General features: G+C 37.5%; 1 protein-coding gene across 4 annotated transcripts in view; it reads right to left on the reverse strand.

Moving 5' to 3' along the window:
* The window catches only part of VPS13D (vacuolar protein sorting 13 homolog D), a 248099-nt gene that overhangs the window by 79880 nt on the left and 152196 nt on the right, over nt 1-16023 (reverse strand). For all 4 annotated transcript variants that reach the window (XR_006733919.1, XM_045546090.1, XM_045546092.1 and 1 more), the window contains 2 exons: nt 10756-10890; nt 9399-9566 (listed from right to left, as the gene is read on the reverse strand). Coding sequence is in view for 3 of the 4 variants with exons in the window: in XM_045546090.1 (XP_045402046.1) it covers nt 9399-9566; nt 10756-10890 (303 nt within the window). In the remaining variant the exon portion in view is untranslated. The remainder of the gene's footprint in view (nt 1-9398; nt 9567-10755; nt 10891-16023) is intronic.

The raw sequence follows: 16023 nt of genomic DNA on the forward strand, positions 1-16023 counted from the left end.
AGTCTTTTTGAAAATAGAAAACCCTACATTCTCTAAGGGAAAGATCACTGTCTGAAGTGAATTTCATTTAACCTAAAGTTTTGTGCCAACTTAAATACACTAAAACCCCACTGCTTATGAGAAGGCATTCACCTATTACTTGCTTATAGGTACATGGAAAAGCTATTATGGGGATAATCAGCTCAACTATAAAATGAAGCAGTCATACATAATGACAAAAACAGATACAAGTCATAAATTGCCTTTTCCCCTTCAGAATCCATGCAGGCACTCAGTGCATTCTTTTGTGCAAAGATAAAACTTTCACCTTGAATATACAGTGCTTTCAGTCTTGTTTGAGCCTTATAAATACAGTGCCTGCAAAACAGACATCAAAAAATGCTGTTTCTTAAACAAAAGGCAGATGGATCCCTCTGCCCTCAGCCAGGTCACACTATATAGGACAGGAGGTTGGCTGATGTCAGGGCTGGGTGAGAATCTCTGGGTGCAGGGACAGGAAAGTCAGTTTCCACTGGGTCTGCTATGAACCAGATCTGCTTTCCTGGGACAAAGGGCTGGTGAAAGGTTTGCTTGGAAGGGGAGTGGTTCATCCACACACTGCTGTCCCAAGTAGAGACCAAAGAAATAAAACAAAATATGATCTCAAGTCCTAGCTAAAACTAAACAGTCTGAATTTCTCTTTTTCACTTTACTTGCTTGTGTTTATCTTTAGGTGCTTTTCCTAGTAGTTATCAAAGTTCATTCTGAGACTAGGCAGGGCTTTTTGACGAGTTTGCTTTTTGTTTTTCCTGTTGGCTTTTATTTATTTATGTTTTAATATATAGAGGCATGTCTAGAATAAATCTTGCAGTGAGTGATATTTCAGAAGTGTAACTATAAATGAGAATTGAGGTGCTAGTACAGAAGGGTCAGGTTTCGGCTATGCAGTTACCTGACTGACCTTGGGCAAGTCACCTTACCTCTCTGGGCCTCGGTTTCCTCATCTATATAATGGGGCTTAAAATGCCTACCCTAGCTACTGACTAGGTTATTTTGATGATCAAATGATATCACATGAGTACAACCACATTTGCAATCACAACGCTCCTTATCACCTATAAAGGAGCTGCTGACAGGCCAAACCAACCTAACACAAGAATGACCATGAGCACCACCATGTTCTGAGGGCCTGATTTGTGACAAGAACGATATGATAGTGGTCAATTGATCAGCAACAAAGTGATGTCAAATAATAAACTTCTGGTGGGAAGTTAGTAATTAATGTTTTAAATTCTCTGCAGTGCCTGGAAGGCTGCCTTACACAAAGGAAAAACATCACACAGGAGAAAAAACCAAGGCCTTCAGAATTAGCTGGACTTGGATCCAAATCCACCCCTATCATTTCTAGCTATGTGACCTTAAAGAAATTACTTAACTTCTCTAACTCTCGGTTTCCTGTTTTGTAGAATAGAGATTAATATGCACAAGACAATATAAGTAAAAGGTCTCACACAAGGCCTAACAGAAGGTGTCCAATTAATATTCATAAATTAGTATATATTCCACAATGAAGCAGGGTGTTTCCACTCTGTTCCTAAACCCTCTCCTACTAATGTTTGCACCAAGAGATAATACAAAAATATTAGGTCTTTATCCAATTCACAGCAAACAAAACTGATTTAAAACAATGAAACAATAGCTAAACCGACATAGAATAAAATGTATTAACTAAAAGCTGGCAGAAAAATCACAACTCCTTGACAAAAATTTAAATCTGCAGAATTTGAGTTAGGAAATTTGGGCTTGATAGAAATTAATGCCACAAAGGGAAAAAGAAAGAAGCCTACCACACAACTGCAAAAGTTACCAGTATAATTAACATGAAGCAAATAATGAAAAATGAACTGAATTCTAATTTCCATGAATAGCAACTGACCATGATGAAAATAATTTCAGTTAAAAACATGCAAAATTATGAAAATATTTGTATTCATAAACATAGAATCAAAACATACCTGGGATCAAAAAGGTCCCCAGAATCAAAAGCATCATCTATTGACTTGATAAAAACACAAAGAGAAGGATGGAAAGTAGAATAGAGCAGAGGTTCCATTAGTGACAACCAAAAGTGCTCCTCTCCTTTGCTGAAAGAAATTTAGTATGCTGTGGGCTTTCTTCCCTTCGGAAGACCAGACCACAGCTGTGCAGAGCAAACACTGAGTTTCTATAGGGGCAGAAAAGGGAATGGACTCATTTGCTCTATTGTTAACAGCTGAGACTTTCTTAGTTTGAAAAGAACTTTTATTTTTCTGTGGATAACTATGTAATTTTCCCATAAGTATGTAACAGTATTATACAAAATATATAATAATCAAGATATAAATGAAGTTAGAGTTCATGTAAGAGGGAGAATCTATTTCATAGGGGGCCTCCCCAGTTCTCTGGCTTAGAAAGAGGCTAGAAGGGCTTGCAGATAGGCATGTGGCACTCAACTAGGAGAAAGTATCCTTTTTGCAACTCATGATGCAGAAAGAAACCTGTTCCTCTGACATGGGCATGGAATGTGATTTCTTTCTTCAGTCACAGAAGCGATTCCAGAAACCACTGTCTTGCCATGGCCTCAGGAATGGGATCAGATCTTTGAAGTTCCACTGAGGTTAAGAGTCACCTTGCCAAGATCCAGGCAGGGGAGTCGTAGGACAGATGCTCACAACTTGGTGGCTATACCTAAATCACGTCACCTTAGATTTGGAATCCACACACTGAATTCCAGGAGTTGGGAAATGAGAAGAAAAGGTAAAGAGAAATGAGGGAGATTAAAGGTATAGGTTATTTCCTAGCTATTGTTCCTTGAGGCCAATATTAAATAAATTGAATAAGAGTTAAAGATGAAATGAGAAATTCCACAAGTAGATACACTACAGACCTGAAATTAAAAATTAGAAGTGAATAATTCACAATATCTATCCACAGATGACTAAGACCTGTGGGTCTATTATCTTTTTATGTGACAGAATGAATTCCCTTTTAACTTCTCATTGGGTTTTCACACACTTCATCTCCTTTGCTCTTTAGGTCAGTGGGACAGGGGGAATTACCACTCCCTTTCACAGATTTAAAAAACAAAACAAAACAAAACTCTCAAGACTAACACAGGAAAAGAATATTTAAAGGTAGAAATGGGATTAAAGCCCCACACTATCCTGGCTACCAGCCCCAAGCTCCCCTCAAAGCACAACCCTATGTGTAACGGTTTACGATCTTTTGGAGGCATGAATCTCTTTGAGAATCCAATAAAAACTTCAGACCAGGGGTGGGGAAACTTTTCATGTTGGAAGGCCGCATTAATTTAGCTGTAATCAAATAAGACCGCATTCAAGAAACTTCAACTAGATACATTTAAACATGTACACTCTTTTGTAAAAATCTAACTACTATGTACTTAATAATCTCAAAAAATGAAACTATTCGTTAATTTTAAAGTTAATTAACCTTCTAATGACTTTGTCTGCTTTTTGTTGGAAAGCATTTGAATATTTGGTTGCAGCATGGAGGTCTGCAATTCCAGCTGATCCTCTAGATCTGCGGTCCCCAAACCCTGGGCCGTGGACTGGTACCAGTCCAGTCCGTGGCCTGTTAGGAACGGGGCTGCACAGCAGGAGGTGAGCAGCAGGCTAGCAAGCGAAGCTTCATCTGTATTTACAGCCACTCCCCAACACTGGAATCGCTGCATAAGCTCCACCTCCTGTCAGAACAGCAGCTGCAGCATTACATTCTCAAAAGAGCATGAACCCTACCGTAAACTGCACATGTGAGGGATCTAGGTTATGGCTCCTTATGAGAATCTAATGCCTGATGATCTGAGGTGGAGCTGAGGCGGTGATGCTAGCACTGGGGAGCGGCTGCAAATACAGATTATCATTAGCAGAGAGCTTTGACTGCAAATAAATATAATGCTCTTGAATCATCCTGATACCACCCCACTCCCTGTCTGTGAAAAAACTGTCTTCCATGAAACCGTCCCTGGTGCCAAAAAGGTTGGGGACAGCTGCTCTAGATGGGTATCAGTCATTTGTGACCTTAAGGGAGTCCTGATTTGGGTTAGGTAGGAGAACGTAGATTTGCAGCAATAAGTGGTTGAAAAGCAAGAAAGCATTTTTTGGGCATGTTGCCAAAGCAGTATTCTACCACATTTTTCCATATTTCAACTGGATCTTTTTAGCATCAAACAATGACTTTAAAATGCCATCTACTGAGAGCTCAGTTCCATCTGCAGTTCTTTAGGTGTCTTGGTGATATCAATTAGGTGAGGCTGAAATGCTAATTTGAGTGTGATGCCATGATTCTTAAAGTCACTAAAACTTTCACTGTATTCTCCAATTAATAGATCTAAAACAGCTGCATATTCTTCAAATGATTTGCATATATCATTCTGCTCATCAATGACCTTTGCTAACCGGGGAAAATGTTCATCTGAAATTTCCTGTTGAAGAAGTGTTTTGAAAAAAGATAGTTTTTTCAAAATGCTTGGATTTTTTGCCACATATCATATATAGACTTAGTTTCACCTTGCAAAGAAATACTCAAGTCATTTTGATTTGACATATCACATAGAAACACTGCATTCCTATGGAAATTTTCTTTCAATAACTCACAATGCTGATTCTGTTCTCCATAAAATTTAACTATCTTTTCTCTCAGAGATAAAATTTTGGCTAATACCTGTTCCTGCCATAGCCAATGCATTTTTGTATGACACTGCAAATCCACACGGAATACTTCATCGTTCAACTTTAGCATGTTACTAATGATGCCATATTGCATTTGCATGAAATATAGTTAACAATATTTATAACTTGTTGCAAAGTGTCACTTAAAATAGTAGCTTTAGCACAGAGATTGTGCTGATGCAACATACAATGAAAATAAATGAGATCATCTGGATCTGTTAATAACCTTTTTTATCTGTGCAGTAAACCCTTCATGTTCTCCTGTCATGGAAGGTGCATCATCTGTACATACACTCCATTAAATTTACCAAATTCAGTCCAACTTCATGACATTTATCTTGAAAGTTGTTGAAGATATCTATTCCCTGTGTTATTTGCAAGAGTGCCCAAAGCAAGTAACTCTTTGTAGCAAAGAAAATCATCTGTTATGACCCAAATGAAGTATGAAACCTGCACCGAGTCAGTAGTAGCAGCTGATTCATCCAAACTGATTAAATAATATATATTTTCCTTTTGAAGTATTGCATGAAGTTGTTAAGTTGAAGTCTAATTCGTGCTGCCGATCAGTTATGGTTCTCCTTGAAAGAGGTAGTTGTTAGTACTTTGAAATATTATTGGGGTCTAAGCATCCCACAATTTCGAGAATGCATTCTTTTAGAATTTCTACATCACTGAATGGCTTCCCTTCTTTCCTGAGTACATAAGCTACTTTATAAGTTGGTTCAGTGGCATTATTTACAGGTCTTGTTGCTGCTTAAAAGAATTGTCTTTGCTTTTTTGCTTTTCATCTTTTAATTTGTGCAGTACAACCTTTCACACCTCTCCCTCTGATTTTTGTGGTCCTTGTGAGTGTTACAGTGCTGATGAGCATTGAATTTCTTTAATGTTGATATCGTAGCATCACAAAGCAAGCAAATCACTTTATCTTTAGCAGAAACAAGGTTATATTGCAATTCCCAATCCTTATTAAAAAAATCTGTTTTCTTCCTTCACCATTCTCTTGGTCTGCTTTGACATTGATGGGCTGTTAAGCAGACAGAATTAAAAAACACTGTTAAGCTATGCAACTATTCACAAATTCCACTTCAAACAGTGCACTGTTGTCAAAAGCTGATAACAGACCGGCATACTCGACTCACATAAACTCTAGCCAACCAGCCTTGTGCAATAGTGGTGCCAGTCGGGCAGGGGAAGTTAGAACTAAATCACGAGTGTAGCAGCCGTCAATTTAGCCCTGTGGCTTACTAATGTTCTAATTGTGCTGGTTAATCTGGGAGGATTATTTCACTGAAACTTATTTTATTCTTTGGTATTTTAAATATGTTCATTTTAAAAATAAAATAAAAAGGGTGAATAAAGATGTATTAATAAAAATAAAAGGATTTGTTCTGTAAAATTTGGATTCAGTCAAAAGGCTGCACTTAAGGACCTAGAAGGTCATATGTGGCCTTAAGGCGGCAGGTTCCCCACCCCCACTTTAGACCCTCAGCCCAGAGAAACACACAGTCATACAATATTTACAATTAATTTAAGAGGTTTATGGAACCTCTCCACTCCACTCAAAGCCCAGTAAAGCAGGGTAAAGCTGTTTGGTCTTTGCAGCAAAGTGGGGCCGGCTGGCTGGGGTGGGGGGAGGCTCAGTGATGTGCAGCCCTGTCCTCCCTGACCCTTTTGTAATCACTGGAACTCAGGCTCTCTTTAAAGGAAGACTTCCCACAGGCCAGCTGTTGATTATTGTGGTCATTTGCACTTCCTCAAACTCCTCTTGTGTACACAGAGAAGCAAACAAAACATTCCCCCAAAGCAACATTAAAGGTCTGATTTCAAACCACAAAACTGTAAGAAAATGGAGATCTGTAGTCCAACCACACATATGCAGAGTCAGAGATGACCTGACTGTTTAGACGACAGACTCAGATTTTGGATCTACCATTTCCAGTGTGAAGTGATAATCTGACATTTCTTTGCTTTCTCATCTTAGAGATATAACTCATTTTCATAATACATCTAGAGTTCTTAGTATCAAAATACAGTCATGTGCTGCATAATGTTTCGGTCAATGAGGGGTTGCTTACATAATGATAGTCCCATATTTTTACTGTATCTTTTCTGTGTTTAGCTATGTTTAGATACACAAATACTCACCACTACTGTGTTACAACTGCCTGGAGTATTCAGTACAGTAACATGCTGTACAGATTTGAGGCCTGGGAGCAACAGGCTATCCCATATAGCCTAGGTGTATAGTAGGCTATACCACCTAGGTTTGTGTAAGTATACTCCATGATGTTCACATAATGACAAAATCACCTAATAAAATTATTCTCAGAACCTATCCCCATTGTCAAGTGACGCATGACTGTAAATTACACAGCAATTCTCAGTAGCAACCTTTGGCTCCAATATTAATTATCTTATTAAAGTCAAGACGAATACATGAAGAAGCACCCCAACCACATGGGGAACAAGGTTCCCATTGAAAAGAACTTGGAAAGCAATACTCTTATGCAAATCCAGTGACAATATAAAGCATGATACCCAATGAAATGCATTATCACTGCCACCGGGGCTTCATACAGACCTGAGGGTGACGGTAGGGACAGGGAGGACTCTGTCCTTGTTTCTGCCTAATTTACAGTCTCATGCTGACCCTCAAGCTTCAAACCTTGTTTACCAGGGAAAAAAAAAGAACCAGGAAATAGATGAGACTTTTACAAACCAGGGAGATTAAAAAAGGGCCAATCCTTTTCAACAGGATATCACAGGGAACTCTGGAGAAACGCATAAGAGGTCTGACCTATTGATAAGTCACAGGTGAGTTATTATAACAGCTTCTTTATTCTTATCTAGAAGAACCACAGAGGTTCCCAACAGCCAAACTGGCCCAGATAGGGTTTGACTCTCCCACTCTCAGCACCTGACACCTTTCTTCTCTGTAGACTATAATATATTGGTTTTCATTTCAAGGGCACTAATGGTTTCCTGGTGGCTTAAGTCTTGACACAAATAATACAGTGAAAGTGATGACCTCTTTCTCTTCTTCAGTCTGTATTTTTCAAAATTTTTGTAATTTCCTACATCATTTTATTCTCACAATAAGCCTGTAAAGTAGGTGCATTTCTACTCCAGATTGAGGAATAGTACTCTCGGCCTCTCGATAAACCATATGCATATTCATTTTTAAAATACAGTGAAGCCCAGGGATACAAAAACAAAGAAAGAAATTATGAAACTGAGAGGCTTTCTCATGTTAATTAGAATTTAATAAAGTTAATAAAATTTAATAAAATCTTTAAACTGGGCATTCACAACTAAATATTTAAGTGTAACTTACATATTTGTAAGTGTAACTTATATACATTGTAAGTGTAACTTACATACATTAAATATTTATGTCAAGTCCAATAGCTAAAACAAGAATAGCAAGGAATCTGGGCTACCACCATGATGTGTTACGTTCTGTAAGAGGTAAAGGTCCAAGGGCAGTGTAAGAAATCATTCAAGGCAGAAATGTGCACACACATTCAGACTTTGAACCTGAGTCTGTTTTCAAACCCTGAGTTAGAAAAGCTCTCTTCCCTCTACCTTTCGCTCTTTATCTAAAAGTGAGAGTGTTGCCTATTTTGAACTACAAGCCAAACAGTACATGTTTTGGTCTGGTGCAGTACAGTACTTGGTCTGGTACTACAGTACTGAAGAAACTGATCCGACCACAGAACTATTATCTCTAGAAAGCAGTTTAGAAAATAAGAATAAATTCCCAGCTTTCACACACTATTAAGAATACCATGCAATATAGAAATGCTATTCAACTCTACTTTCTTACACGCTCTCTTCAGATAAATTGCTATGCAGCACCACAAAAGCCTCCGTCAGTAAAGCTACTTTTACATCCTACTGGCCCACAGTACAAGTGTAGCCATGACCTCACTACAACAAATGCTCCCTTTACAGTAAATAAGGACATAGCACAGGTGCTTTCTCAAACCTACTTCACTCATGAAAAAGTCTCTACAAGAATGTGGAGTTGAAAGTAGGGCAAGAAAGCAGAGCTCTTAAGAGGCCTTTTGTATGTTGCAAATAGTGACTACCCTTCAACTACCTTCTCACATTTTTCACCTTCACACAGAAAAAAATCAGCTCCTCCCAGAAAATACATGGTGAACTAACAAAATGTCCACCAAGTATGATGCCAATGAACAAAAGAGTCAACTAGGCTGCAGACACAGACGATTACTTCACTTTCCTTCTGCTGCTGGATTTAGATGACTTAAAGGTTTGTGTCACTATGGCAGGCTGTATTTTAGTTTGGACTGTCCCTGTAAGCTATGAGGATTAACTGGGAGATTTTAGGCAGAACAATGACATGATTCAATTTTATTTTTTAAAAGGTGGGTTAATTCCAGTGGCACTGTGAAAGATGCAATGAAGTACAAGGGCACAGGGAGGTATTGCAGTAAACCAGGTAAGGCAGTGGCAATGGAAACGAAGGGAAAAAAGCTGTCTCAGAGGTGGACTTGGTGGACCTGGTGACAGGTTATCAGAGGTGGGGAAAAGGCAAGGCATGTGGGCAATGAAGCAAAGGCCATGAATGTAATGTCTCACAGCCTATTAACTATAAAGGAAATTACAGTAATGTAAAGGACTCATGAGGTTAATTACAATGGAATTTCACCTCTATTTCCTTACCTTGGCAGCAGAGTTTGAGACTCCATGTGTAACATTTCTGATGAGCCCCCCGACATTTCCATACTTTATCAGTCCAGTAACCCCTTCAGAAACATCATTCAAAAGTCCCATAGGATTGCCAAGAAAATCCACTGATCCCAGGATTCGAGCTGCCTGGCTGAGGAGTTCCTGTCAAACGGAGTAAGAAGAGAAAAATCAAATCAGCACTTGTTTATATTTGCAGATACCAGTGTCCCAAGCAGAAAGATTAGCCCTCCATTCCCGTTACTATCAACAATTACCTTTTAAACCTTCATCAATGGCAAAATAATCTGTCCTTTCATGGGCTCTACCTAAACTTCTCCCAATACATACACCCCTGAGATGGCTTTCGATACTCTTAGAAATACAAAACCAGTTGGAAGGATAAAAACAGCTATGAAATAGGAAATATTCTTTTATTTATTTATTTTTTAAACATCCAGCCAAGAATGTCAGGAAATATTCTTTATGAGTATATTTACTAGTGTATGCTTCATACTCTCCTTTCCATCATTCCTACAAATAGAGAATTAATTAATCATCAGCAGGGAGAATTTTAACAGGAAAGTGCAAGAGGGAGGTAGATTTGTAGTTCCCCCTCCTAAGCTGTGGAGGGGGTTGGGGAAGATGTAGACTTAACCAACCCTCCACTCTCTCTGTACTTCCAATTGCCTGGTTCCAGGTTCCGGTGACATCTGCTGTATCACTTTCCTTATAGTTAGGTAGAAATAGCGCCAATTAGAAAAGTCAAGGAAGGAAGCAAGAAAGGAAAGGAGGGAGGGAGAAAAGGAAACAAGAACAGAATATATTTTAACTTTGAAAGCTAATAAATTTGATGTGATCTTAACCTATCTATTCATTGAAAAATATGCGCTGGCTTTACATTTTGGTTTTTCCAGTCTGGATAACAAATGGAAAATGTTCAACTTGATTTAAAAAAAATTTTCAAGTTCAACTCAAGGGCAGTTCAATCTCATAGGCTCTAAGAACACTGGTGTGGCTGTTGAAAGTAGGCCCATGCCTGGTAAATAAAGAGCTCACAGTATTTTGTGTTATTATTAAAGCATCAATTTAACCATTAACAGTTGTGACTAACTCAGTGGAAGCCCCTGGGACTAGCTCTAAAGGACAAGACTAACAGCTCATAAGTCAAATGTACTGTCTTAGGATTTTCTTGTAAATGGGCTTCAAGGGATGTGACCTGACTCATAACACAACAGAGCTGAAATGTTTAACTGGGCTCTCAATAGTAATGTCTTAGTAACCAAAATTTCCAAACAACTAAAACAAACATTCTCCTTATGCTCCAGCCAATAAGTACTTCTCCAAAGCTCACCTCCTGAAAATGTTTGAGGATATCATTGATGATGAACTCCTTGGTCTCATAGGGATGTACCCGAGTGAATGGATCCAAATTAATCACAGCATCTTCAAACCGAATCAAAGGAAATCCCAAGGTGCTTTTGAGGGCCTAATTAGGGAAGAAAGGAAATTATATACTTTAGTCATATGATGGCCTTCCAGGGTACTATAATACTAGATTCCATAAAGGCCTCAAGTCATGTTAACTTTTCAATGAGAGTCAAGGTTTTGATATTTATAAATAAGATTTTCCCTATAATCATAAAAGTAAAATATTAGGAAAATACACACACACAGACACACACACACACACCCCCAAAGTCACATATATCACACAGAAATAAACAGTTAGCTTCATGGCCTAATTCCTTTTGGTCTGCTTTGTATTTGTGTGTTTATCATGTCTTACTTTTTCACTGATGTTTACCACACATACAGAAAAGGGTACTAATCAAATGTATAGTTCAATGATTTTTACCAAAGTGAACACAGTGATGTAACCACCACCCAGATCAGAAAGTAAATTATTATCCCCATCTTGGAAACAGACTCCTCCCCATTTGCAGACTCCCACTCACTACTCCCTCCTTCTTTCCCAAAGAGAACCACTATCATGACTTATATCACCACAGATTAGTTTTTCCTGCTTTGAATTGTATGTAAATAAGATCATTAGTATGCAGCTTGTTGTAGGTGGCTTCTTACAGACAGTACAACTATGTGAGATTCACTAGGGTGTTGCATATAGTTGCAGTTTATTAACTTTCATTGCCATATAAATTCCACTGTATAAGTAAAACACTATTTAACCATTACTGTTGATAAAAAGTTGGGTTGTTTGAAATTTTTTGCTATTATGAATAATACTATGAATATTATTAGACATGTCTTTTGGGACACATATTTGTGCATATTTCTTAGATATATACCTGGGAGTAGAACTATTGGGTCATAAAGAAAGTACATGTTCAACCTTGATACAGACTGCCAGTTTTCTAAAGCAGTTGAACCAATGTACACTCCCTCCAGCAGTCTACAGAAATCCTTGTTATTCTACATCTCTCATCAACACGTGGTATAGGTAGCTTTTAAAAAAAACAGATATTTCTGATGGGTGTGTAATGGTACTTCAGTGTGGTTTTAATGTCCATTTTCCTGTTGACAAATGAGATTAAGCATCTTTTAGTATGCATATTGGTTATTTAGATATCTTTTTTTTGTGGAGTGCCTATGCAAGTCTTTTGCTCAATTTTGTAGTGAGTTCCTGTTTTTTTCTTACCGATTTGTACGAGTTTTTTTGTTTTTTTTTTTTTTTGAGACAGAGTCTCACTCTGTTGCCCGGGCTAGAGTGAGTGCCATGGCGTCAGCCTAGCTCATAGCAACCTCAAACTCCTGGGCTTAAGCAATCCTACTGCCTCAGCCTCCCCAGTAGCTGGGACTACAGGCATGCGCCACCATGCCCGGCTAATTTTTTCTATATGTATATTTTAGTTGACCAGATAATTTCTTTCTATTTTTACTAGAGACGGGGTCTTGCTCTTGCTGAGGCTGGTCTTGAACTCCTGACCTCGAGCAATCCACCCGCCTCGGCCTTCCAGAGTGCTAGGATTACAGGCGTGAGCCACTGCGCCCAGCCTGTACGAGTTTTTCTTATGTATTCTGTATATAAGTCCTCTGTTGAATACATGTATTACAAATATCTTTCCCATTCTATGACTTGTCTTATTACTCTTAAATGTTGTGTTTTAATGATTAGACGTTCTGAACTTTAAGGAAATCCACCTTATCAACCTTTTCCTTTATGGTAAGAGCTTTCTGTGTCCTGGTTAAGAAATTACTATCAGCTTGGTGCTGTGGCTCACACCTATAATCACAGCACTTTGGGAGGCTAAGGTGGGAGGTTCACTTGAGGTCAGGAGTTTGAGACCAGCCTGGGCTCATAGTGAGACCCCCCCCATCTCCACAAAAAATAAGAAAAATTAGCTGGGTGTGGTGGCACATGCCAATAGTCCCAGCTCCTCGGGAGGCTTAGGCAGGAGGATCACTTGAGCCCAAGAGTTCGAGGCTGCAGTCAGCTATGATCATGCCACACTGCACGCCAGGGTGACAGAGTGAGACCCTGTCTCTAAAAAATAAAAAATAATTTAAAAAAAAAGAAATTATTACCTACACCAAGGTCATAAAGATACTCTCATGTTTACTTATAGAAGTTCTATTGTTTTACTCTTCACACTTGAATCTATAATCTACTTAGACTTGATTTTTATGTAAAAATCACAAAATTTTATGTGAGGTAGAGATCAAGATTCACTATTTCCCAGTGGATATCTAATTGACTAAGTAGTATTTATTGAAAAGGCCATCCTTTCCCCTATTGCAGTACAGCGCAAACTTTGTCATAAGTCAAGTGACGGTATTTATCCATTTCTGGATTCTCTTTTCCGATTTACTTTGTTTTGTTTTCTACCAATACCATACTCTATTATTGTACTTTTGTAATTATGTTTGAAATCTAATAGAGTAAGCTCTTCAACTTTGTTCTTTCTCTTTAGGATTACTTTAGCTACCCTTTGTGCTTTTCAATTGCATATAAATTGTGGGATCAGCCTGTCAATTTGCCACAAAAAATTACTGGAATTTTCACCAGGACTGTATTGAATCTACAGATCAATTTGAGGAGCAATGACAATTTTACAATAATGAGACTTCAAATGTATTAACATAGCATATTTCTTCATCTATTTAGGTCTTTAATGTCTCTTAATAATGTTTAATTGTTTTCTATGTTTCTGTGTAGAGGTCTTGTACATATTTTGTTGAATTTATTCCTAGGTATCTGTGGTAGGTTAAAAATGGCCAAAAATTCTTTGCATGGTTCTCCTATCAAGAGGCGGAGTCTACTTCCCCCTAGTTTGAATCTTTTTTATTTTTCTTTCCAGTTCTTATACCTTTTATTTCTTTGTTAAAAAAAAAAAAATCTTCCTTGCCTTCTTCCTTGGCTAGAATCTCTAGTATAATAGTGAACACAAGTGGTGATAATGGACATCCTTCCCTTATCTCAAGGAAAAGCTTTTAATATATCACCAATGAGCATGACGTTTGCTGTCACGTTTTCATAGATACACTTTATCATAAGTGGATGCTGAATTTTGTCAAATGACTTTTGAGATAATCATATTTTTTTCTCTTTCATTTTGCTGATGTGAATTAAAACACTTATTTGCAAATGTTAAACTTGTATTCTGGAATAAATACAATTGGGTTATGATATGTTATCCTTCTTATATATTTCTATATTTTGTTTACTAATATTTTGTTGAGATTTCTTACTTCTATATTCATGAAAAAGTACTAGTCTATAATTTCCTTTATTATTTGATAGTTTTATAATGATAAATTATAGTTTTCTGGTAAACTTCTTGAACATATAGCTATTTTAAATTCTGGGTCTGAAAATGTCAACATCCAGTTGACCTATGAGTCTATTTCTAGTGTTTGTTTTTTCTCTTGGCCCTATCTCTCTGTAGGCCTGGTAATTTGTGACTGAATGCGCTATTTTGTATGAAAACTTGTAAAGACTTTGGATGAGTCTTCAACTTCTGACAGGTAGTCAGAGTAAGAGGCATAATGCCTTAATCCTACCAGGGTTTGGGTTTTCTCAAGGCTGGGTTTCAATCTTTTAAAGTCCTGGTCTATTTCAGTCCTTATGAGGCCTGAGTAGTCCCCTAGCAATCTCAACCAAAAACCAGTGCTATTCCTCCACAGTACCATAAAACTGCTAAAAGATCTACTTAGTTCTTCAGCCTCTTAGCTCCCACTTTTTGCTTGGCTTCTCTCAGACTACGTCACCTAGAAATTGGCAAATTCCTCAAGAAATAAAGCAGCTCAGACTACTGGGGTCTGTTTTCTGCCTGTGCCTTCTCTGTAAAGTACCAGCCCTTCACTTACCAGCTCTCAGTAGCAATGAAGCTTAACCTATGCTTTCCCAACGCTGTGACTGCCAAAAGCCTTATGTGGATTCTCTGCCCTTGGGCAGCTGCTTCCTGCTTGGCTTCTTTACCTTTCTCCCTGTAGTGCTTAGAAATCAGAAAAAGTCTCAACAATAAAAGCAAAATAAATGTTGGGCTCACCTTACTGAGTTTCTCTCCTCTCATAAATGTTGGAATCTCAAGTCCTGGACGTCTTGGTAACTTTCCAATGGCTTCAAACAGACTTTTTTTTTTCTCCCTATCTAGCTTTTCTTGAAGTTCTCAGCTAGCTTGGGTCTGCTTGAAGCCAGTTAACAATTTCTGGATATCAGTCTATTTTCTGATCATATTTTTATTTAACATGATTGATATTCCAAGGTGTTTAGAAGGCATGCCAAATACTCTTCTTTATTGAATGTGAAAAAACATTTTTTCATGGTAATAACATCAGTAAATCCCTGATCCACTTGGAATTTATCCTTATGGAGAGTGTAAAGAATAAATCTAATTTCATATTTTTCCATATTGTTATTTAGTCTAATACCATTATTAAAAAGTTTACATATTCCCCACTGAATTAAAATGTCTTTATTGTATATTAAAACTTCATGTACAATTTAATGGAATTTCTATTTGATTTTCTCATTTATTTTTTAATCTTTTTGAAAATATTTTTAGAGACTGCCTTAAATTCTTTTAGAACAGGAGTATGCTTAACTGAAACTAAATCATATAATGGAAGAAAAGATGGAGGAAATTTTTGAAAAACAGAATGGAAAAGTTTTTTTGTGATTCAAAATTCAGATTCAAAAAGGCAAAAGACTGATACATTTGACAACATAAAAATAAAAAGCTCCTGTATGACTAAATACACACAAACACACACATCTCCAAAAGCAAAGTAAAAAGACAAATGAAATACTGAAGAAAAAAACACTTGCAACTTTTATCAGATACAAAACTTTAACAGAGTTTTCTAAAATTAGAAAAGATAAAAGACCAATAACCTGATAGAAAAATAAACAAGTGATAGAACCGGACAGTTAAGCCAGAAAAAAATGGCCCATTAACATACAGGTTAGGAAAAGAAGAAGTAGAATAAAAGAAAACAGTGAAAAAGACAGGGAAACAACAAACAGACCTAAGAAAAGAATCAGAAAGGACCGAAAGAAAACAGTGAAAAAGACAGGGAAACAACAAACAGACCTAAGAAAAGAATCAGAAAGGACCGACACGAAGAACAGGGAGGTCAGCAATATCAAAAATGGCAGAGG

This window comes from Lemur catta, chromosome 3 (genome assembly GCF_020740605.2).
Source record: "Lemur catta isolate mLemCat1 chromosome 3, mLemCat1.pri, whole genome shotgun sequence".
Classification (NCBI taxonomy): Eukaryota; Metazoa; Chordata; class Mammalia; order Primates; family Lemuridae; genus Lemur; species Lemur catta.